This window comes from Camelus bactrianus, chromosome 4 (assembly GCF_048773025.1).
Source record: "Camelus bactrianus isolate YW-2024 breed Bactrian camel chromosome 4, ASM4877302v1, whole genome shotgun sequence".
Lineage (NCBI taxonomy): Eukaryota > Metazoa > Chordata > Mammalia > Artiodactyla > Camelidae > Camelus > Camelus bactrianus.
Genome location: NC_133542.1, coordinates 77674877 through 77699185, shown reverse-complemented (window position 1 = coordinate 77699185; position 24309 = coordinate 77674877). Strand labels below are relative to the sequence as shown.

The 24309-nt window shown below is 57.5% G+C and overlaps 1 protein-coding gene across 23 annotated transcripts in view; it reads left to right on the top strand.

Moving 5' to 3' along the window:
• Positions 1-24309, top strand: part of EXD3 (exonuclease 3'-5' domain containing 3) — a 74109-nt gene that overhangs the window by 12537 nt on the left and 37263 nt on the right. For 10 of the 23 annotated variants that reach the window (XM_074362794.1, XM_074362797.1, XM_074362786.1 and 7 more), the window contains 6 exons: positions 2434-2498; positions 11018-11191; positions 11543-11710; positions 16615-16668; positions 17653-17792; positions 23353-23453. In XM_074362794.1, coding sequence (XP_074218895.1) covers positions 2434-2498; positions 11018-11191; positions 11543-11710; positions 16615-16668; positions 17653-17792; positions 23353-23453 — 702 coding nt within the window. The other 13 variants (XM_074362796.1, XM_074362791.1, XM_074362800.1 and 10 more) reach the window with 13 other exon arrangements.

Here is a 24309-nt window from a genome sequence, read left to right as displayed (position 1 = left end):
CATTGTCGATGGTTTGTCCCTTCCTTAATTAGGTCTTTTCATTTTTTTCTCAGTAACAGTTTGTGCTTTTTTGCAAGAACTTTTTTTCTAGATTTACCTCGAGAAATTTCGTTGTTGTTGTCAGCGGAGGGACTGGGGACCGAACCCAGGACCTTGTGCATGCTAAGCACATGCCCTACCACTGAGCTATCCTCACCCGACCTGAAGAACTTTTTTATGCTACTATAATTGACTTCTTAAAAATATTCACTCTGTCTGTTGCTTGTATAGAGGGAACAGGGGATTTCTTAACATTGGCCTTGGCGGACCCCAGTCTTCTCACTGACCCCCTAGCTCTGCCTTTTCCAGAGTGTCGTGTGCTCCTCATCGCACAGTCTATAGCCTTTTCAGATGGGCTTCCCTCACTTCATGTGCACGTAAGTTTCCTCCACGTCTTTCCGTGGCTCAGTGGCGCCTGTCTTTCCAGTGCTGAATCACATTCCGCTGTCTAGAGCGACCAGCGTTTGCTTGTCAGAGTGGCGATGTTCTGTGTGTTCCTTTCTACGTTGTGCCTTTGCTTTTCTTGCTGCTGTCAGCGGCGAGGCCCCCAGGGCCTCGCTGGACGGGCAGCGGGCGTCCTCCTGGGGTTTCTGTCCTAGGGGAGGGAGCGCCTTCAGCCTTAAGTTCTATGTTTGCCGAGGGTTTTCTACAGACACTTTTATCTGGTTCAGGAAGTTCCTGCTCTTCCTTGTTTGCTGAATTAGTTCTTACATTATGGCTTTTATGGAATTTACTTTTATGAGATGCTTGTTCTGCATCCGTCGAGAGAGTCACATGACTCTCCTCCTTTATTTCACTAACAATCTTCAGTTGTCCCACCAGCCTTGGCTTCTGGACGGACCCTCCTGTGGCGGACGGTGAGGGTGTCACCACTGGTGTCCTGCCTGGGTCCCTGAGCCTGTGTCCCCAGTGGGCTGCACTCCAGACCCTGGTTCAGGTCTCCTGGCCTTTCCCTCTGTGTCTGGCCTCCTGCAGGGGCCAGTGGGTTATTTTCTCCCCGATTCTTGGGTAGATTTGCAGGCGAAGCCACCTGGGCTCCTGAAACCCCAGATCTGACCTGGAGAGTCTGTTAGTGACCTCCCCTCCCCCATCGTGGGGGCTGAGAGTCAGGTCCTGACTCTGACCCCTGACCCTGACCCCCACCATGTGGGGAAACATGGCTGTGGTTCTGACCCCTGACCTTGACCTCCACCACGTAGTAGGGTGGCTGGGGGCCTGGCAGCCCAGGACTAAGTGCCAGGGGCCTCTCCCACCTCCTGGGTTGGGGTCAGGGCTGCTTTCTCTCCTGCCTCCCCGGGCTCTGAGCAGCGGCCCCTGCCGGTTCTTGGAGGAAGGATCAGTTTTGTCTAATTTCTCAGTGAGGCTGGGAAGGTCACAGTGGGCGGCGCCTGGGCCTCTGCGGCGGATCTTGCACAGCGAGGGGGGCGGGGTCTGCGTTGCACAGCGAGGGGGGGCGGGGTCTGCGCTGCGCTGGTGCTGAGTTGAGGGCGGGGCCGGCGAGGTGCTGCTGAGGCTGCCGGGCCCGGAGAGGCGGTGGGAAGGCAGGGAGGGCAGTGCCGAGAGCCCTGCTGGGAGGGCCCTGAGGGATACGGCGCGGGGCGGCGTGGGGCGGGGCGGGGCAGGCCCTGCGAGGCAGCCAGGGGGCGCTGGTGGCCGTGGGTGACTCGGGGCTGGGTCCCCCGGCCCCTGGCCTCGGAAGCAGCTTCCTTTCCCAAGCCAAGAGCAGGCAGCAGGGGCCTTTCCAGGCCAGCTAGCCCTCTATGGCACTGACCTTGGACCTGGCCAGGCCTTTTCCAGTGTGAGGGTGACCCCGACCTCCCCTGTGCTCGGGTCCCAGCAGGGTCCCTGGCCAGCACCAGGCCAAGGCAGCGCCCACTCCATGACCCCGTGCCCCCTTCTGCGGCGGGGCAGGGGCTGAAGAGAGCAGTGGTCTCGCTTTTGCGCGGGGAGCTTTGGGGAGCAGCCAGCCTGCATGGGGCTCGCCAGGGACTAGAGGGGAGACGTGGTGGGTGGTGGATGAGGGTGGGGGCGGTGTACCACCCTGGGGATGCCTTGATGGACTCGGCCAGCCCTCGCGGGTCCCAGTCGGTACTGCGGGCTCAGCCCTGGTGTCCTGTTCGCACCGCGGCTGAAAAGTGAGGCTGGGGCTCCCTGAGCTGTGGGTGGAAGCCCACCCCTGTGGGCACTGCAGGATGGAGCAGTGCTGGATGGCTGGGCCACGGGCCCTGGGGAAGGGGCAGCGGGGAGCTCTGGCCACAGAGGGCATGAGAGGCTGTGGGCACTGGGCAGCATCCGTGGGAGCGCTGGGCCTTGGCCGAGGTGGGGCCAGTGGGCTCTGCTGTGGCCCCAGCCTGCCCCTCAGCCCCTCCTACGGCCTCTGTCTTGTCCCCCCAGGCCAGGACCCTCTCCTGTTCCTGCAGTCCCTGCAGATGCTGTGGTCCACGCGGGAGCTGCGGCAGGTGAGCACATGGGGTGTGGGCACCTGACCGCCAGTCTCTGTGGGCTGCCTCGTCTGAATGTTCTCGGGGACACACGGGGGTGGGAGCCCTGGGGCGAGGCCAGCGAGGTGCTGGGAGACACAGGCCCCTGAGCTCAGAGCAGGAGAGAAGGGCCTGCACTCAGCACCAGCTGCCGCACAGCAGAGCGCCTGGCAGGCCTTGCCAGCAGCCTCCTCTCCCAGGGAGGGTGGCAGGACCACCTGTCTGGATGGTGGCGGGAGGTGTGTGGTCCAGCAGGACGAGCCAGCCCTGGCGGGGAGGCTGCCATGGTCCCCCACTGCCACTTGGGGGTCCTGCCCCCCCAAAACCATTTCCCACCATGGCCTGTGCTAGGAGGGCCTCTTCGCCTTGGCCTCTGGGGCGGGAAAAGCACTCCCTGACCCCCCGTCGATCCTTCCCTGCACTTTACTCCCTAGAGGCAGCAGAAGGCAGTGGCTCTCCTGGCTCCAGGGGAGGACCCAGAGTCCCTACTGCCCAGGCCACAGGCCCGCAAGTGGCTGGAGGGACAAGGCCCCACCCTCTGGTGCCAGCCTTGCCTCCTGCTGCCCGCCAAGGGCGGGCAGAGAGCCTAGACCAGGGCAGGCTCTCTGGGCAGTGTCCAGAGCAGGGAGCTCCAGGAAGGGCTGTGGGCTGGCCCAGGGAGGAGCCTGGGAGCTGGAAAGGCTCCCACACCTCTTCATGGTGCAGAGGGAGCAACACCTGGGAGACAGGCAGCCGACTTCTCTGTGCGGAGGGGCAGGCCTGGGCTCTTTGCCCGTCCGAGCTGCGTGGCGTTGGTCACCGCACTCAGGCCTGCGAGCAGCCATCTCCGCCTGTCAGCTGGAGAAATCCGAAGTTTTTACAAAAGCCAAAAGCTTCATTTTCTGAAGGGGTTTATGTTTTATTTTATTTTATTATTTTTTTAAAATTGAACTATAACCTACAGCCAGCATAGTACTCAACGGTGAAAAACTCAAAAGCTTCCCACTAAAATCTGGGACAAGACAAGGATGCCCACTATCACCACTCCTATTCAACATAGTCCTGGAAGTCCTAGACACAGCAATCAGGCAAGAGAGAGAAATAAAAGGGATCCACATTGGAAAAGAAGAGTAAAAGTGTCACTATATGCTGATGACATGTTACTATATATAGAAAACCCTAAAAGGCCCACACAAAAGCTACTAGAGCTGATTGAAGAATTCAGCAAGGTAGCAGGTTACAAAATTAACGTTCAAAAATCAGTTGCATTTCTTTACACTAACGATCAATCAACAGAAAAGGAAAGTAAAGAAACAATCCCCTTTAAAATAGCACCTAAAGTAATAAAATATCTGGGAATAAATCTAACCAAGGAGGTGAAAGAATTATACACAGAAAACTATAAACCATTGATGAATGAAATTAAAGAAGACTTTAAAAAATGGAAAGATATTCCATGCTCTTGGATTGGAAGAATCAATATTGTCAAAATGGTCACACTGCCCAAGGCAATCTACAGATTTAATGCAATCCCTATCCAATTACCCAGGACATATTTCACAGAACTAGAAAAAATCATAATAAAATTCATATGGAACCATCAAAGACCTAGAATTGCCAAAGCATTACTGAAGAGAAAGAAAGAGGCTGGAGGAATAACTCTCCCAGACTTCAGACAATACTGTAGAGCTACAGTCATCAAGACAGCATGGTATTGGTACCAAAACAGACATATAGACCAATGGAACAGAACAGAGAGCCCAGAAATGAACCCACAAACTTTTGGTCAACTCATCTTTGACAAACGAGGCAAGAATATACATTGGAATAAAGACAGTCTCTTCAGCAAACGGTGTTGGGAAAACTGGACAGCAGCATGTAAATCAATGAAGCTAGAACACTCCCTTACACCATACACATAATTAAACTCAAAATGGATCAAAGACTTAAACATAAGACAAGATACAATAAACCTCCTAGAGGAAAACATAGGCAAAACATTATCTGACATACATTTAAAAAATTTTCTCCTAGAAGAAATAAAAGCAAGAATAAACAAATGGGACCTAATGAACTTACAAGCTTCTGCACAGCAAAGGAAACCAGAAATAAAACAAGAAGAAAACCTACGGAATGGGAGAAAATTTTTGCAAGTGAAACCGACAAAGGCTTGATCTCCAGAATATATAAGCAGCTCATACGACTTAATAAGAAACAACCAAACAACCCAATCCAAAAATGGGCAGAAGACCTAAACAAGCAATTCTCCAAGGAAGACATACAAATGATCAAAAAGCACATGAAAAAATGCTCAATATCACTAATTATCAGAGAAATGCAAATCAAAACTACAATGAGGTATCACCTCACACCAGTCAGAATGGCCGTCATTCAAAAATCCACAAATGACAAATGCTGGAGAGGCTGTGGAGAAAGGGGAACCCTCCTTCACTGCTGGTGGGAATGCAGTTTGGTGCAGCCACTGTGGAAAACAGTGTGGAGATTCCTCAAAAGACTAGGAATAGACTTACCATATGACCCAGGAATCCCACTCCTGGGCTTGTATCCAGAAGGAACCCTACTTCAGGATGACACCTGCACCCCAATGTTCATAGCAGCACTATTTACAATAGCCAAAACATGGAAACAGCCTAAATGTCCATCAACAGGTGACTGGATAAAGAAGAGGTGGTATATTTATACAATGGAATACTATTCAGCCATAAAAACCGACAACATAATGCCATTTGCAGCAACATGGATGCTCCTGGAGAATGTCATTCTAAGTGAAGTAAGCCAGAAAGAGAAAGAAAAGTACCATATGAGATCGCTCATATGTGGAATCTAAAAAACAAAAACAAACACAAACAAACAAACAAAAACAAAGCATAAATACAGGACAGAAATAGACTCACAGACAGAGAATACAGACTTGTGGTTGCCAGAGGGGTGGAGGGTGGGAAGGGATAGACTGGGATTTCAAAATTGTAGAATAGACTACACTGTATAGCACAGGGAAATATACACAAAATGTTATGGTAACTCACAGAGAAAAAAATGTGACAATGAGTGTGTATATGTCCATGAATAACTGAAAAATTGTGCTGAACACTGGAATTTGACACAACATTGTAAAATGATTATAAATCAATAAAAAATGTTAAAAAAAATTGAACTATAGCTGATTTACAATGTTGTGTCAGTTTCAGGTGTACAGCAAAGTGATTCAGTTACACACATACGTATAGATATATTCTTTTTCAGATCCTTTTCCATTAGAGGCTATTACAAGACACTGAATACAGTTTCCTGGGCTGTACAGTAGGACCTTGTTGTTTATCTGTTTTATGTACAGCGGTGGGCCCCACTAAGTCCAAACTCCTGGCTTGTCCCTCCCCCCAGAGCATCCCCGTGGTAACCATCGTTTGTTGTCTATATTTGTGAGTGTGTTTCTGTTTTGTAGAGTCATTTGCATCTTTTTCTTAATATTCCACATGTAAGTAATATATGACACTTGCCTTCCTCGGCCTGATTTTCTTCACTTAGTATGGTCATCTCTGAGTCCATGGGTTACTGCAAAAGGCATTATTTCATTCTTTTTTTTCAAATGGAGGTACTGGGGATTGAACTCAGGACCTGGTGGATGCTGAGCATGCAGTCTACCACTGAGCTATACCCCCCATTTCATTATTTTTTATGGCTGAGTAAAACTCCATTTTCTGTATATACTGTAAGCCAAGAGCTGTTTAAGTGTGCAGTTGTGGACCCCATGGCTTTGAGCTTAAGCCTGCCAGCAGGAGCCTTGCCTGTTGTGGGGCCTGGAGGGAGGACTTGTGACTTTTCTGCCCTGCGCATCCTCTCTGGGAAACCAGCCTCAGAGCACCCCCCCCCACCCCGTTCTCCAAACAGTTCACCGAAGACAGGAGCCACGGGCTCCATCTGTCGTGCTGGTGGCCGGGGTGTGAGGGGGACACCTTGGTGAAGACTGGGTTTCCCTGCTGGTTGTGGCGCGTTCGGAGCCTCCATTTCCGGATTTATTTCTCCGGGCGCTCCCGCCTCCGTGTCATCACCTTGTCGCCCTGAGGCTCCTCACAGTCTCCTGCTCTTGCCCCTTCCCGGGCCGGCAGCTGATGGGGTGTGCGATCAGCGCCATGGTTTGTCTGTGCCCAAGCCGCCAGTCTGCCGTCTGTCTCCATTTCTGCTGCTGCATTTCACGCTGTCGGTCCCCGCTAAGCTCCGTTTGTCTTCACGTGTTGGGTTCCACTGTCCTTCTCTGTTTTCTGATTTTCCTTGTGTCTCCTTTGACCAGCAAGCTATTCATCTCCAAAGACACACAGCGGTACGCCTTACGTCTGCGCTGCTTGTTTCCGGCGTGAAGGAGCCTGGTCCAGGTGTTTTTATTTTGGGTTGCCTGCAGCAGGCTTGTTGGTGGTTCTCCCCGAGTCCACTACACTTGGCGGTCGGTTGTCTCTGAAAGCTTCCGCCTGGAGGGGACACAGTTTGCTCACCAGGGCTGGTCCTGGGCTCCAGTGATCAGACAGGAACTATGCTGCCCCGTGTCCAAGCTTGGATACGGGTGATACCCTAGGGCCCAGAAGCAGAGCTACGGTCGGGGGAGTCTGTGCAGTGACCATGAGGTGGTGGGGCAGGCACGTGGGACGGGCTCGGAGGGTGCAGAGGGGCGCTGGACAGACTGGAGATGTGTGTGTGGCCTGAGCCCCGAGGGTGAGGGTGTGGACGACCCAGGGTGTCCTGGGGGCCAGGAGGGCAGTTGTGTGGGAGCAGGGTGCCCTGAAGGTCAGCGGTGCCCCTGGAGGTCTCAGGGACCGGACAGGACAGGGGCCTGGGGGCTGGTTTTGGAGAGCTCTTTGGGGGTTTGCCACGTGAGGAAAGAAGTGAGCCGATGGGGGTCTGTGGTCCTCTCTTTAAGACAGAGCAGAAACTGCAGGTTAGGGCACTGACGGCAGGAGCCAGGGCAGAGGGAACAGACAGGAGGCAGGTAGATGAGGGAGGAGAGCCGGGGGGGTCTGAGAGCCCCCCGGATTGGGGGGGTGGGAGAAGCAGGAGGTGGAGGTGGGGCAGAACAGTGCTCCCCAGAGTGGGGCCCCGGCACTGCACCCCTGGGAGCTTGTTAGACGTGCTCGTTCCTGGGCGCGCCCCAGCCCCACTGAGCCCGAACAGCGTTAATAACAGGCCCCCTGGGGCTCTGGCCCAAGGCCAAGGACTGCGAGCACCAAGCCCGCGGAAGTCAGGGAGGGCGCCAGGGACAGTCAGTTCACCCCCGGAGTGTGAGCCAGGAATGGGGACCCAACGGAGTCGGGGGAGCGGCTGCTGCCCAGGGCCCAGCCAGGGGGAGGCGGGAGGGGGAGGGGGGTCAACGGGGTCTTAGAGCCGGGGGTCCACGGGATCATCTATGTGGACGTCGAGACCACCAGGCCAAGGACAAGAGCTGCGTGGGAGGGGGGACGTGGGGACACAGGGCCCAGACTTAAGTCCCTGGGGCGCCGGGGTCTCAGGACCCTTGTGTGTGAGGCCTGCCCCGGGACCGGGCGAGGCAGGAGGAGCCCCGCCACCGCGCGGGGCCGCTGCGTCTTGCTCTTCGCTTAGTTCCGATGGTTCTTTTCTTTCATAATTGTAGGCGCACTTATTTTCTACTTTTGTTCCCAAACCGATGCCCTGTTGCCCCTTATTCTCAGCGCTCTAATCACCCTGCCCGTGGTTCCCACTCATGGTGCGCTGTTCCTCGTGTGTCCCGCGGTGTCTCACTGTGAGCTCATCTCAGCGAAGCTTTCTCCCCTGGTGGCCAAGGGCCAGGTCCCCGGGGTGTCGCCAGGACGGACTCTCTGGAGCACACACTGAAGTAAATCCAAGCCCACGTGCTGTGTGGGGCCGTGCTCAGGAGGGGCTTTGCTTTTGTTCCCAGAGTCCAGGCCAGCAGACAGGTGCCCAGTCACCCTCCCCAGCAGAGCGGCTCACCCCCTCCCCACGACACCGCCTGGGGGCTCCTGCCCGCCTGGTATCAGCACCCCCATGCGACCTGGGGACCCTCACTGTGCCTCATTCCTCACAGACCTCCTTCCCTCCTTGGGTCTTTGTGGACGAAGAGTTGCCAGGTTTCCTGAGTTCGCCCAAATGCTCCAGGGGAAAGTCTGCATTTCATTTTTGGTAATCACGCCAAGTTGCCACAGTGCAGAGGCTTCAAAGTCACGCTGAAGCCGAGTGGATGTCTGCCCTTGAGCGTCCTGGGGGAGGCCATCCGGTGTGTGGCCATGGCCCACATTCTGGCTCACAGACCGAGACACCAGCCACGCAGTCCTTTGACCTGTGGGCTGAGCACAGTGGAGGCATTTGTGCGGGGAAGGCTCACACAGACAGGACACAGGTGACACCTGGGGCTCCAGACATGGGGAATGCTCCCAGGTGAGAGCTCCAGGCTGGCCTGGGCCCCAGAAGCTATCGGCATGCAAAGAGTTGAGAAGGGCCATGGGGCCGAGGGCAGAGGGGTCTGTGGCCCCCTGATGACCACCTCTTCATCGCTCTCGTTGCTGGGCGCCGGGGCCCTGTGACCCAGGCTTTGTCAGCAGGACCCTGGGGAGGTCACATGGGCTGCTGGAAGGTCTGCACTTTCTGGGGAAGACGCCAGGGAGGATCAAGGAGGCACCTGGGTCCTCAGCGGTGACGCAGCCAGGAGCTGGGCCTGTGGACCCCCATGGGGGTGTGGCTTGTGCAGGGCTCCACCTGCCTTGGCACCTAGGCAGAGCGAATGTCACCTCCACGGTGGTCCCGGGGAAGGTGCAGGGCCATTTATGCTTGGGGTGTAGAGGTGCATCTCTCCACCCCAGACCCCTTGGCACTGGGCACTGTGGGCCGAGGTCCGAGATGCTCCCAGCAGCAGCAGGACAGGAAGCCTGGCCGCCTCGGGGCCACAGAGGAGTCACGTCCAGCTTCCTGGGGCCCAAAAGCTGCACCATCAGGACCCCCCTGAGCTGCTCTTCGGAGCTTCTCAGGGGAAGGGGCAGAGCCGGCCCTCAGCTGCAGGGCCAGCAAGTCAGTGGTCATCTCAGAAGGACATGCCCACTTCCTCCCTGTGCCCTTCCCAGGCTTCTGCTGGCCACCACGGGAGAGCCCCTCTGTGGAGGGGCTGGACGCCCCCAAGGGAAACAGCAAGCCCTGCGTGGAACAGGTCTGGGGCTTGGGGACTACCCCACTGGGAAAGGGTCTGTGTGGCCTCGAGGGGTCCTCTTGGGCATTCTTCTCTCCTTCCTGCAGCACACCCAGACCCAGCTGCCTGTCACCTTGGTCACAGGAGGGATTGTGGCTCCTTGGGAAAAGCCGCCTTTTGTGGGCACTGGTCAGTGGGCACTTGGCCCAGAGCTGGGGGAGGGGTCTTTCTCCAGCCCCTACCCTGGCCCAAGGCTGGCTGCACATCCTCTGCTCTGCCGGTGGCGAGGGGCCGGGCAGGCGAAGGCTCCGCCGGACTGCCCCCAAGAAACTCCACACAGTGTTTGTAGTGATTCCTGGAGTCTGCCTTCCAAATGGAGGACCTGGCTTGTGGGCAACAAGGAGCCGCTGTGCTGGAGGCTGAGGGTGGGGTCCACATGCCTGTAAGCCAGGACCAAGGCCAGAGCAGCATCCTTCTAGAACTTTCCTCCCCTCTCCCTTGCTGCAAGGGGGGAGCCATCTGGTGGTGGCACTGCCCCTCCTCCGGCAATGTGGGCCAAAGCCCCATGGCTCTGTAGGAACCGCAGCCCCTGCTGGTGCCCCGAGGCCCCTGAGATGTGCAGGTGGCCTTGCCGGCCCATCCTGGGGGGTGACAGCTGTCCTCAGGGTCTGTTTGAGGCTGTCTCAGGTGAGCTCCCATGGCCACAGCAAGGGCAGCCCCTTCCAGAGGGGCCTTGGGAGGGAGGGCTGCCGCTCACAGCCTGCTGCCTCCTGCCGCCCTGGGCTGGTCGAGGGAGCTGCATTCACCTGCGCAGCTAAAGCCGGTGGAGGGGAGCGGGCTGGCTGCAGCGTCAGGGCCCAGGCTCACGTGGCCACGCGGAGGACGCCGGCTGCCGCAAAGTCCGTCGTGGAATGCACGCTGTTCCCTGGACACGTGTGGCAGAGAGCACAGCTGTTCCTTCTTGGCTCTGACATGCCGCCCAAACCTCCGGCAGCGCAGGAGGTGAAGAGGAAACAAAAGGCATTTTTAGTTTGGGATTTTCTCTCCCTTTTTTGTTCCCTGTTGCCTGCTGGGCTCTGTTGCTGTGTTACTGTCCCTGAGGGACCAGTGCCGTGTCCTGTGCGAACCACGCAGGTGGTCAGGACGCGAGGAGCGCTGCCGGGGTCCGGCTTCGGACCAAGCCCGGCCTAGCCCCTGGGGGACCATCAGCCTAGACAGTCCCTGTGTCCGGCCTGGGTGCAGCTGATGGGCCATCTCGGCGGTGTAGAAGGTGGGGAAGGGTAGTGCTGGAGAGATTGCACTTTGCGTGTTTCCATGCAAGGAGGAAGAGCTTGTGACAAGGTCTCTCTCCCCACAGCTCCGGGAGGAAGCCTGGAGGGGATTCGCTGCTCTGGATGACCCGCTTACCAGCCTCCTGGACATGCTGGATGGCAGCCAGGGTTGGCGGGGGAGGGGCCCCTCCCTGGAGGCCTGGGTGGCCTGTGAGCTGAAGCGCTGGCTGCAGACCCGGCCGCGTCCCAGGCCGGCCCAGGTGAGCCTCGTCTGTGGCCCCCGGCCTGGTGCAAAGGCACGTCCCTTCCTACCCGGTCTGCCTCTCGGCACAGTGGGCTTCGCATCCTCCTGACTGGGTCTCTGCAGCCCGGGAGCATGCCCACAGTGGGCATCTCCTGACAACCATGTGCTGGGCCGACCTTGGCCCCCTTGCCTGCGACCTAGCCCTCCAGGCCCTGCCCGCCCTCAGGGTCCACCCGCAGGCCCTGGGCTGCAGGTGCTGGCCGTCCCGGGCCAGGCCTGATCAGGCACCAAGCCCCTGCCTACATCCGGCCCCGTGACCCTGGCCATAGGCCACTGCCTCTCTTGAAGCTGGGTCTGGGATTTCCAGGGAAGCCCGGGGCTGAAGCAACTGCAGGCCCGTGCGGTCAGGGTCCTCGCCGAAAGCCCCCCAAGTCTTGTGGAGCCGCTGGTCAGCATTTTCCAGCTGCAGGATGCAGACCGGAGCCCCCTGCTGGCACACATCCACCGGCTCCACCAGGAGGGCAGGTTCAAAGAAGTGAGTGAGACTCTCCCTGTGGCTCTGGGCCCTGGGGGGTGGTTCAGGGACACGCCTCCTCTTCTCTGGCCATAGGCCAGTCTTCGTGTGGGCCGGGGGTGCGCAGATGTCAGCCAGGCTGGGGCACGCAGGGCCTCCCCGCAGTGTCCTCGCCAGCCCTCTCCTGCGGGGGACTGTGCAGGGGGCTTGGGTCCGGTGTGCAGGGTTTCGGAAACTAGCCACCCAGGGGCCTCGCTCAGGTTTGTGCCTGGCGTGGAGGTCCTGGGAGCCCTTCACACACTGACCCAGCTGAGAAAGAGGCTGGACACAGCCCCCCTAACCCCCCGCCTGGTCTACATCACAGGCAGGGTCCTTCCTCCCCAGGTACCCACGGGGCTCCCACAGTCGGTCAGCCGGGTAGGGGCACCCGGCTGTGGTCCCGAAGCCCACGTGGCAGAGCTGCTTCCCTGGAACTCCACGGCCCTTCGTTAATTCCCAGAAACGCTCCCAGGGGTGGGGGTGTGGGACAAGCTGGCAACAGTCCCTGCCACACGGGCCCCCCACGGGCCCAGATCGGACGGCTGAGCCTGCTTCTGTCTCCTGTCCCTGCCCAGACTCACCCACCAGGTCACTCGGGCCCTCGTTGGTGTGGCCTACGGGCGGAGAGTCAAGGGCAGACACTCACTGCAGCCACGGCCATGCCAAGCGGGTGGACTGGCCACTTGGCTCCTGGGCTTGGTCAGTGACAGTGTGTGTCCTGGTGTCTGCAGGGCACCTGCATCCTCCTGGACCTGTCAGGGACCCTGCCCTGAGGTGAGGGGCTGCGTGCTGGGTGGTGTCCACTCCTGTGTGTTTGCTGGGTCACTTGGGCTGGGTCAGGCCAGCGGTGGTGACCTGTGGGGGTCTGAGTCCTGAGGGCCCTACTGGCCCCCCGCCACCACCATCCCACCGGCCCCAGACAACCCGGGACTGGCCCTGGCAGGACACTCATGTTTTTCAGACCAGTTGCGGGGCTTGGGCTGGCATTTGGGGCCCAGATGGCTCGCCGTGTCAGTTGAGAGTCACCCAGTGTGTGTGATGCAGGACAGGCTGGGTCAGGAGGACAAACGTGGGCTCAGTGGCTGCGGGTCTCCGGGTGAGAACCTGGGGGCTTCTGGAAGGGCTTCGCCAGGTTTGCGGAGTCTCCTTTATGAGCAGTGCGGTCTCTGAGGGGAAGATGGAGCCCTGAGGTCCGTGGGCCAGCAGTAGGTGAGGAGGGCGTGGCAGGCTCAGTGTCCTGGGGCCTGGTGAGGACCCCTGGGAGTGACTGGGCCCCTTGTGAGGTAGCTCTGATCTGCAGCTGCGGGTCCAGGGGTGCCCTCTCCCTGAGGGACGAGCCCCGAGTCTGGTTCCGGGTCCAGCACACCCACCGCCTTGTCAGGCACGGAGAGGAGCCCGATTCAGGGGCAGAGCTGCTCCCGGGCGTGGGGTGCGGCCAGCGTCTTCCTGGGAGGAGGCCCCGTGGGGACTGAGCGGCCCGCAAGGTGCACGGCCCAGGCCGGGTGGCAAGATGGCGGCTGCGGGGAGCCCAGGCTGAATGGGCGCTGCGCCCGCGGGGAAGGCCGGAGGCAGAAGGCAGGCTAGTGTTTCGAGTCTCCTGTTACACTCCAGCCTTTCAAAGAGCGTCTGGGCCTGCTGAATGCGCCTCCCTTGCGCTCCGAGGCAGGAATCCCACACAAAGGGGGCTCTTGTCCCGCACAGGCCCCTTCTGCGAAGAAAAGCCATTGTCCCGGAGCGGGGCCGCCCGGCAGGCGGTGCATGCTCCAGTGCCCACCGCCGCGCCCGCCCGGAGGGGCCACATTCAGGCCTGTCCGCCCGGATTAGCAGGGACTCACGACTTAATGTGCGGCGATATTTCACGTCCAGGGCGGCGGCTGGCCCTGGGCGGGATGAATGCCTGCTTTTGTCTATGGAGTTATTTTATTTACATTTTTTAAACAGCTTATCAAGGTAAAAAGATAGCTTTGCTTAAAAAAAAAAAAAAAAAAGCCCCTTGGCTCCAGGCCTGCGCTGAGCCATGGAGGTGGGAGGCAGGCCTGTCCTGGGGCCTGAGGGTGCCGGGTCTGGGCACCTGCCTGGCCCTCCTGCTGGCCGAGCAGGGAGTTCGATGCGATGCTTTTCCCACTGTCACTGCCCCAGCTCCTCCAGGTCTGCTTAGTTATTTTCCCCTGGTGGCTCTGGGGCCCGTCCACTCGGAGGTCCTCGCAGCCCCGCCCTCCCCCAGGAAAGCCCACTCTGGGCAGCTTCCTCCTGCAGCTTCGGGCCCCTCCCCTCCTCCCCCTGTGCCTGCTGTGCGGGCCAGGATCTGGGGCCAGTCACAGGCACCTGGGCCAGCAGGAGATGGTCTCCCCACACCTGCTGAGCCTCCAGCGTGACCAGGCGGTGAGTGCTGGACAGTCGTCACCTCAGCAGAAGTTCAGACCGAGAAATGACCGGAAACCAATTCTAAGCCAGGCCCAAAAGAACCAAGGTGGAGGCCACGCTGGGGGTGGGGCAGGAGGAGGTGGCTGCCAGCTGTACCCCCAGGTAACCATGGCCACCCCCAGTGCAGTCAGGGTGCCCTCCTGTGGCTGGGTGAGGCCAAGCGGCCCCCTCCTTGTCCTATGCACCCCCTCACAGCCTCCAGGATGCAGATACCCCCAGGGCCGCGGGTGCAGAAAGAGGACACTTCCCAGACTGTCCCTGGGGCGTCCATGGCCTTCCAGCCCTGGGCACGCTGACCACACCCCTCAGCATCCACGCAGGCTGCCTGGCTGAAAGAGGGCACCCTGGGTGAGCAGAGCGCTCCAGCCGGACCTGGACGGAGGGCTGCTGCTCTGGAGGAACAGGGAGGAGAGGGGCTCCCAGACCCCTCTGTCGGCGGCACCGTGTGGCCGGGGTTGTGCACCCACCTCACAGGTGCGGCCTGAGCTGCACACCTGCGTGGATGGGGCCAGGCTCTGAGCACTGCTTGCCTCTCCACACTGGCTCCCACACTCCACACAGACAGGGGACACTGAGCGGACTGAGTGGGCACCACTGACCGGGGCCCTGACTGCCAGGACGCAGGTGAGCCAGTTGGGGCCAGCGTGGCGGCCCCGGTGCTGAGGTGCTGCTGGCTCCTAGGAGGAAGGGAGCTGGGCAGACAGGGAAGGGCCATTGGGGCTGGGTGAGTGCTCCCCCCGGCTGCCCTCCAGGGGCCCTGCTGCTCCGAGGGCAGTGCCCAGCCTGCCCTCAGCCCCACCCTGACCACCTGCAGCCCAGGCCACCGTCTCAGGCTACTCCCCAAGCCTGAGGCCTTGTTCTGGGACTCAGAGGGGTTCCTGGGGTGGGGGGGTCCATTGAGGAGCTGGATCCGTGGACAGTGGAGCCTGATAACCAGGCAGAGCTGTGAGGAGCCGTGAGGAGCGAGGAGCTTGCCTCAACTCACTGCCCCACCTCCCCCTTACCTCTGGGTCACCAGCCCAGGGCCTGGTCTGGAGAGTGGAAGGGTCCTGGGTCCCAAGTCATCCCTCCCACGGCCCCCTCTCCAACCGTGGCCTGGCCTGGCCTGACCAAGCCCAGGTGGAGATGTTGGCCCAGCAGGAGCCCGGAAGTCACACAAGGGGATAGCAGATTCAGGACACAGGTAGTGGGGTTCTGATCACCCCAGCTTTTGAACATGGTGTGTGGGGCCACCAGAGTGTGCACTGTGGCCTTCCTAGGTGGGAGTCCAGATCTCCCTCAGCTTCTCAGGGGCTTCCTGTCCAGAATCAACAATCAGAGCCATCCAGGGAGGCTGGCGTGCCCCCAGGGATGGTCCCCATGTTGGGGCACGGCCCCCCTCCCCTCGAACCCTAGCTCCTCCCCTGGCCCTGCCCCCAGCCCCTCCCCCAGGCCTATTCCTGGTCAGGCCCACCCACCTCCCCCGCTTCTGCACCCCCTCCTCCTGCCTCCTCCCCCTCCCCCAAACCCTGCATGCCCCTCCCAGGCACTGGGTCCCCTGGGGCCTGGCCGAGGCTGAGCTCCTGGACCCAGGCCAGGCCGCTGAGGCGCCGGGTCAGCGCCGCGCAGGGAGAGGCCCCCAGCCCCTCGCCCCCGCCCCACGATCCGGCCTGGTGGAGCTGCCTTTCCCAGGCCGCTATTTTGGGCCTTTCTGTGAGCCACAGGGGGCGGGGCGCAGGCCACCCTGCCAGTTATTTTTGCTCATAATGAGAGCTCGATGTATGGACATTATTAATAGCCGCAGCCGGCGCTACGTGCGGGCGCTCAGGGCCCAGGTTTTCCCTGTTGAGTCGGGGGAGGGTCCGCAGCCCTGGGCAGGGCAGCCGCCAGCCGCCCACCGGCCATCCCAGGCGGCACCACTCAGAGCCTCTTGCCCTGTGGATCCTGGGACAGCTCTCTGCCTGCCGCCAGCACCACTGACAGCCCCTTGCTCTGGGGACCATAAACAGCCATGCCGGGAACTTGCCTGGGTCGGGGGGTGCTTCCGGGAGGAGTGGGCGGGCGGGAGCAGATACGGGGAGAGCAGTGCAGAGCGGTGTCCGGGCCCTGTGAGTAGGCCATGTGGGCTTCTACTCCTGCCTCCCCGTCCTCTGCCCGCCTGTCACAAGCCCTGACCCGGGCCACATGGCTCAGCACGCACCTCGAGGCCCTGTTCAGGCCACACCCCAGCCTGGGGGGCGCACGGGGACCTTCCACCCACCCCACCGTGTGTGGATGCTGGCCCAGCACAGGTGGGCGCGTGGGCCAGTGTGCTTCCTGATTCCAGGCCCTTGGCCTGGGGGCCACGTGGCTGGAACAGGCCCCGTCACTGTGCCTGCAGCGATTGGGAGGTGAACGGGCCACCCTGCAGAAGGGAGCACCCCCAGAGGCTGCCTGTTCCCCCTGCCCCGGGCCCTGTGTGACCTGCCCCCTCTGTTTCCCAGGCTGTGGTGCTAGGCACGAAGCTGCAGCTGCAGCCAGACCTCGACTTTGAGACGGTGAGGGTCCTTCTTGTCCAAACTGTGTAGGTTCCAAGTTGCATGATGCCCAGTTCTCCAGAAACATGGTTTAGGGGGTCCCCGCCCCTGACCTCAGGGCTTTGCTTCCCACAGGCCAAGGCCAGGGGAGCTGGAGGGCAGGGGTCACAGGTGACCATCTGGCCGTATGTGGAGGGCCCGAGGGGAGGGGCCCGCGAGTGCCTCTGAGCTGTCAGTGGGCTTTGGTGTAACATGTTCGGAAAGCGCTGACCTCCAGGAACCTACCAAGCTCCCTCTGCTCTGGGATGGCAGGCCGGGCTCTCAGGAAAGGGGGTCCCCACAAGGACCTCCCACTTGGAGTCCTGCCCTGAAGGATGGGCCCCTGTCCAGTCTGGGCTCTAGACTGTGTCAGGGAGGGGAAGGCGAGCAAGGAAGAGTCTGGGGCCACTGGGAGGCGCCTTTGTTGCCTGGTTCTCTCAAGGGGAATGGCCAGGATGTCCCAAGGCCCAGCACCATGGCCGGGGCTCCCTCAGGGCCTCCTGGAGGGCTCGGGCAACGCAGGGGACTCGTGTGCAGATGCCGGGCTCAGGGCCACTGCTGGTGGGTGGTCTCCATCCTGCACCCCCAGCTCGGTGCAGACAAGGAGACGGCAGGCTCCTGCAGGACCCCTTGCCTTTGGGAGCCTCCTGACCCTCATGACGGAGATGGGGATGAGCACAGGGCCCCCAGGGACGAGGACCAGGGAGCAGCGGGGCATGTGTGTGTGCACGTGCACGTGTGGTGCGCAGGGGCCTGGGTGTGGGGTGCAGGCCTGAGGCTGTGGGCTTTCACGAGGCCCCCAGACGCACTGCTGGGCCCTGGACTCCCTCGGGGAGGCAAGTCCCGTCGACCAGCCTCTGGACCCTCTTGGTTCTGACACTCCGGCCGCTCCCTGCACTGGGTTGGAGGTGAGTCTGACTGGGGTCTTGACCGAGGAAGGAAGGCCTGAGGGTGTGTTTCCCACAGATGAGCGCCCCCCTGCTCCTCCAGGACAAGGTGCACCTTGTGGAGCGCTACGTGGACAGCCTCCCGGACCTCCAGCAGAGACTGCTGGCCCTCCTGGACTCCTGGTGCCAGCCTGGCTTTGACATCAGAGTCGTCGCCAGGTGAGCCCCATGGGGGCCTGGGGGGGCCGGGGGCTTGGCAGGGGCAGCAGCGCAGGGAAGAGGCACACGCACGCCCCGATGCCCTCAGCCAGGCCCGAGTCCCAGCTGGGTCAGCCTGGGCCTGGGGGGCTGGCGCTGGCAGCCTCTGGGTGAGAGGGGGTTCGCTGCTCCAGATGAATAGAGTTCCCCTCGGGGACCCCTTCCTTCCGGTCCTGGAGTCGCACCGCTTGTCCACCCGCTCCTCTCCTCGTCCCTTTCTCCGTTTATGAGTCTTCGTGGAGCACGTGCCGAGTGAAGGCTACCCCAGCAGTTACAGAGAGCAGGCAGCCTGCCAGGGGGAGCCCAAGTGCGCACACGCGTGTGTGCGCAGGACACGCGCGGGTGTCGCCTGAGCGTGGGGCGCGCGGGTGGTGTCTGGGAGGAGAAGGGCTTCCTCCCGCGTACCTGGGGTGGCCTGAGGGTGAAGCAGCACCGGGGGCCTGCGAAGGCTCCCTGGGCAACCTCCCGCCAGCAGGCAGCCCCGGACCCGCGCATTTGACAGTCGGGCCTTGGGCTCCAGGCAGGCCTCCCAGCCCCCACCCCGCCCCGCCCCCGGAGCTGTGGGCAAGCCACTCTCACTTTCTGGGTGTGTTTCCTCATCCTTAGGGTGAGACTGATTCTGCCCGTCTCAAAGGGCTGTTGTGACTTCACACCCTTCGAAGCAGACAGCGTGCCTGGCAGCGGGCCAGAGGCGTGTCGTGTCGTCGCCATGCTCTTACCGTGTTAAAAAAGAGAGACGCGCGGGTGGAGCTGACAAGTGTGTGTCCCGATGCAGACGAGGGAGGTGCGGGTGGAGAGTGGGAGGGTAAGGAGGGCCCTGTGGGGTTAGATTAAACTGCAGATATTGGCTTAAATTAATGATTTTTAAGATGTCCTTGTTCTGTGCTCTGAAAGGGCTCACAAGCAATGACACCCCGTAGCCGCGAGCACCCCCGGCAGCCCGATTCTCCCCTGAAAGGAACAAGGGAGAATGAAGCAGCGATGGTGATGGAGCACCACACCGTGGATTTTAAAAGTCGGGGGTGACGCTCTGAGGCGGGGACAAAGGCGCTCCTCTACAGCGGGCGTCAGACAACAAGTGGGAAGGAACGGTGAGGTCAGAAATCGCCGTCTTGTCTCCCCCAATGAAGTGACTGATTTAGGTGCAGATCATAAAGAGATAAACTAAGAAAGAGACAAAATACAAATTACCCACATCAGGAATGAGAGAGAGTGTAACTACAGCTCCTACCCACATTAAAGTGGTGGTAAGAAACATTGTTTGCAACTTGATGCAAGTATATTTGACAGTTCAGATGTCACAGACCTAATTCTTGGAAAACACAATTTACAAAACTGATAATGGAAAAAATAGAAAATTTGAATAGTCCTACGTCTATTAAGCAAATTGAATTTATAGTTTAAAACTTTACCAGAAAGAAATCTTTATACCCACATGGCTTCACTGGTGAACTCCTTCAAACACTCAAGGAGGACACTGTACCAATCTTCTGTGAGTTCTTCCCGAGAGTAACGGAGCGCACCCTCACTTGTTTTGTTCAGCGAGTTAGAGCCTTGATACCAAAGCTTGAAAAGTACATCAGGGGAAAGCAAAGTTGAAGTCCAGTGCAGCCCATGAGCAGAGATGCAGAGATGGGAAACGGGATGATCAGCAACCAAGGCGACTGACAAAGAGCTGGTCAAGGAAATGAGAAGGCAGGCTCAGGGGGGGATATTTGCAAAGACACAGCTGATAAAGGGCTGTTACCCAGAATATGGGGAGTTCTCTTAAAACTCAGTGGGGACAAAGTGAACAGCCTGATTTAAAAAACGGGCCAGAGATCTGAACAGATACCTCACCGGAGAAGATGCACAGGTGGCAAACAGTCACGTGAAAAGATGCTGCACAGCATACGCCGTCAGAAAAACGCAGATCAAAACAGCGAGGCACCGCCACACACCCATGAGGCTGGACCATGCCCGGACACGGACGTCAGCACACGCTGGGGAACGTGCGGAGCAGCAGGAACCCTCATCACTGCCGGTGGGAACGCAGCGTGGTTCAGCCACTTTGGAAGACAGTTTGGTGGTTTCTCACAAAACTATTGTTGCCATGTGACCAAGCCATCACATTCCTTGGTATTTACTGAAAGGCACTGAAAACCTCTGTCCATACGAAAACCTGCACATGAATGTTTACAGCAGTTTTGTGCATGACTGCCAGAACAAGGTGTTCTCCAGCAGGTGAATGACTACAGCAACCATGGTCCAGCCAGACGACGGAATGTTTTTCAGAGCTGAAAGGAAATGTGGATGGACCTGGAGATCATCATTCTACGTGAAGGAAGCCAGAAAGAGAAAGTAAATATCATATGATATCACTCATATGTGGAATCTAAAAAAAGGAAAAAAGAAGACACTAATGAACTCATCTACAAAACAGAAACTCACAGACACAGTAAGCAATCTCATGTTTACCGGGGGAGAGGGGATGGGAAGGGATACATCTGGGAGTTTGAGACCTGTAGATGTTAGCAACTATAGATAAAAATAGATTTTAGAAGGTCTTCTGTACAGCACGGGGGACTGTGTTCACTGTCTTGTAATAACCTTCTATGAGAATGAATATATGTGTATAAAAGCACGGCTGGGACCCTGCACTGTTCATCAGAGATTGACACATTGTAACTGGCTGTATGTCAATAAAAAATAAATTAAAAAGAAAATAGAAAGAAATGAGCTACCAGGGAGGGTTAAATTAAGAGTACATGCTTGAGAGATACACAGTATTGTATAAAAAACAGATGAGCAACAGAATCCACTGTAGAGCACGGGAAACAACACTCAATGTTTTGTAATAACCTATAATGGAAAATAATCTGAAAAGGCAACATATATGTTATTTTAATAACTGAATCACTTTGCTGCACACCTGAAACTAACACAATATTGTAAATCAACTGTACTTCAACTTTTTTTTAAAGAAGCGCTATCAAGCCCTGAACAGGCATAGGGAAAACTCAGATGCATATTACGGAGTGAGAAAAGCCAACCTGAGCAGGCTGCACACCAGGGTTCCAGCGACATGACATTGCGGAAAAGGCCAAACTACAGACACAGTGCGGCGGGGGGGAGGGGTGAACAGCCGAGCACGGAGGGTTTGCGGGGCCGTGAAACCACCCTGTGTGATGCTGTAATGGCAGGTACCTGTCACTACGCAACGACCAGAGGGAACCCCGAGGTGAACTGTGGACTTTGGGTGCGGATGACGTGTTCTAGATGGACCACCGGGCGGGAGAGGCTGGCTGCGAGCAGGGCTGCGCGCGCGGTCTACAGGAAGTCTCTGTGTTGCTGCTCGGTTGTGCTGCCCTAAAGGTGAAGTCTACTTCTTTAAAAAGTTAGTGCACCACGATCAAGTGGAATCTACTTGAGGAGTGCAAGGTTGACACAACATTTGAAAAGACGTTGTAACTCACCCTTTTAACAGATTAGATAACAAAACTGTAGCAGTATCTCAACACATGTAGAAAAATTATAAAGTTCACACCTTATTTATGATTTAAAAAATGCTCAGCAGACTACAAATAAAAGGAAACTCCTTTGTCTGATAAAGGACGTCACTGAAAATGAAAAGAAGCTACAGCAAGCATCGTTTTTTTAAGTTTTATCGAGCTATGATTATGATATAGGGAACTGTGTGTTTGGAGCGTGTGATTTTGTATCTTTTGATGTATGTGTGCCTCCGTGAAACCACCACCACGTTAAGGTGCTGAACACCCTTTCCCCGTCCCCCGGGAACCTCAATCGGCTGTGTGTTACTGTAGATCCTTCCGCTTTCTAGAACTTTGTACGAATGGAGTTATGCTGACCAGCTTCTTTCCCGCTGCACGGCTATTTTGAGATTCACCCTCACGACTTCACTTTCCTGCTGAGCGCTGTCACAGCGAGCGGACGTGCCGTGGCTGGCTCGTCTGTGGACCTGTCGGCGGGCGTTTGGGGTGTCTCCAGGCTGTGCCTGTTGTGCACATGGCCTCGGCGACTGCTCATGCCCGTCATCCTGTGGGCGCGTGCTTTCGGTGCTCTTGGGCAAATGCCTTGGGGTTGGATGCCTGGGTCACGGGAGAGATGTGTATTAGTTTTTTGAGAAACTGTCAAACTGTTTTCCAAAGTGGTCGCACCATTTCGCATCCCTGCCAGCACTCGGCGTTGTCAGCCTCTCCAGGGGTCGCTGGTCTGAGACACACTTGGTGGTGTCTTGCTGTGGTTTCGATTTGCTTTCCCTGATGGCTAATAACAGAAAGCTCTTCCAGGTGCTGTTTGCCCTCATCGTATCTTCTTTGGTGAATCAGCTGCTCCGTCTTTTACACATTTTTTACTTAGGCTGACTGTTTTCATGTTACTGAGTTTTGAGAGGTTTATAAACATAATCTGGATTAAAGTTCTTTATCAGATGTGTTGCTTGCAGACATTTCACGCTGTGGCACATCTTCTCATTCTTTTAATGATCTCTTTCAAATAACAACAAAAGTCACAGGAAACAAAGGAAAAAGAGAGGAAAGTTCTTTTATTTTTAAATTAGAGATTTTTTTCAAGAAGGCCCAACATCCCAATAATGGAAACCCCAGAAAGAAAGAAGGAAGAACCTGGAAAAATTCATTCCAGACCCAGTCCTGGGTTGGGAGGACGTGGGGGCCAGTCTTAGCAGGTTTGTGGTGTGGCCCAAGGTGGATGGAGAGAGACCCACAGTGGAGACAAGAACCCTAAACCCTCAGAAAGAGCAGGAATCAGCTCAGGTTCTGGGAGCAGCGCCTGCCTGCTGCTAAGGGAATGTTATTTCAACCCAGAAGTCCCAGCCCAGCCAACTTCTCAGTCCAGCGCGAGACAGAGCACACCATCTCTAGTACGTTCCTCAGCCAAGGGGGACTTCTGCAGGTTCACTCTGCACGGCCTGGACGTGAGAGGGGCAGGGGCCTGGGAGCAGCCAGTGACTGGGGGGCTGGAGTGGGCTCTGTCCTCAGGACAGGAGACTAAGGAAGCAATGAAACCAGCAAGTGTTAGACTGCAGAGCAGAGGAGGGGTGGCTTAGTCACCAGTAGCATGTGCACGGTCACAGTATTGTACACGCAGCGTGTGCCGAATTAACTGGGAATTGGATGCTGTCGTTTGGGGATGGGGGCCATCTGAGGGGAGATGTTCCTACAGAACACCTAGCACTGACTCAGCAGGAGACCACAGTACAAGCTGCTACTTGAGGGCAAACACTAGACCATCTCAAAATTGTCGGCAGGTGACCAGTGCCGGGAGGGGCGTGGTGACGCGCCACCTTTTCTGTGGGCCGTGTGAAACAACTGGGCTTTTAAACTGTGCATGTGTAGGGTGCGTGCTTAGCGCGCCTGGAATCTTGGGTTCAGTCCCCAGTACCTCCATTTTAAAAAGAAAGGAAAAAACTGTAGGTGTATGACTTTGATGAAAATAAAACTCTTGAAATGTCTTAACTGAGAAGAAAGCAGTGCTGGGCAAGAACCATGTCTCTCTCCTACAGATGGTACCCGCAGGTGACCTCTGTGAGGCTGGAGAGGCTGAGTCCCAGAGAGCTGAGTCGGCAGGTCCTGCGCCTGCTGGAGCGCTACGGCCTGGACCCTGGTGAGTGAGGCCCCTACACCCTGCACCGGGGGCAGGCATGCCCTTCTGCACATGCCCAGGGATGCCAGGGCTGGTGCCGCTGGTGGCTCAGGATGCCAGGATCCACTCACCCCAGCACCACCTTCCTGTCTCCTGCTTCCCTTCAGCAGACTGGGCTCTGTGAGCCCTTCCACCCACCTGGCGTGACTCCTGGGAGTCTGGGCCCCTGGGGGTGAGGACCTCCGAGGCTGCACCTGCACTGCACCCCCTCCGGCTCCTCAGCCCTCCCCATGGTGATCATGGGCAGCCTGGTCTTTCACTCGTCTCAAAGGGAAAGTCTTACTGATAGCGTTTTGTGGGTTCACTGTGTTAGATTATGGAAATTCTCACTTCCTAGTCTACTGAGCATGTTGATCAGGAACAGATGTTGAGTTTTATCAAATACTCTTTCTGCATCTATTGGATGACGACATGCTTCTCCCCTTGGTCTGTTAATGTGGTAGACCACACTGATCAACTGTGTAGCATCGAACCAACCTTGCATTCCTGCCGTGGCCCCATCTCGGCTGTGGTGCGGAGCCATTTACACACACTGCCAGGTTTGGTTTGCCAACTTTTTTTTTGTTGAAGGATTTTTTCATCTGTGTTCACAACTGAAGTTGGACTCAGACTTTGATCTCCTGAAATGTGTGTGCCTGGCTTTGTGTACGAGGTTAAGCTGGTCTCTGAAAACACGATGGATAACCACCCCTCCTTTCTTTTCACTGACAGTGTTTGTCTGAGATTGGAGTTATTTATTCCTCAGAGGTTGGGTGGAAACGGCCTGTGAACCAGGTTGCCTTTCCTTGTGGAAACTGTTGATTCGTCTTAGTCAGCA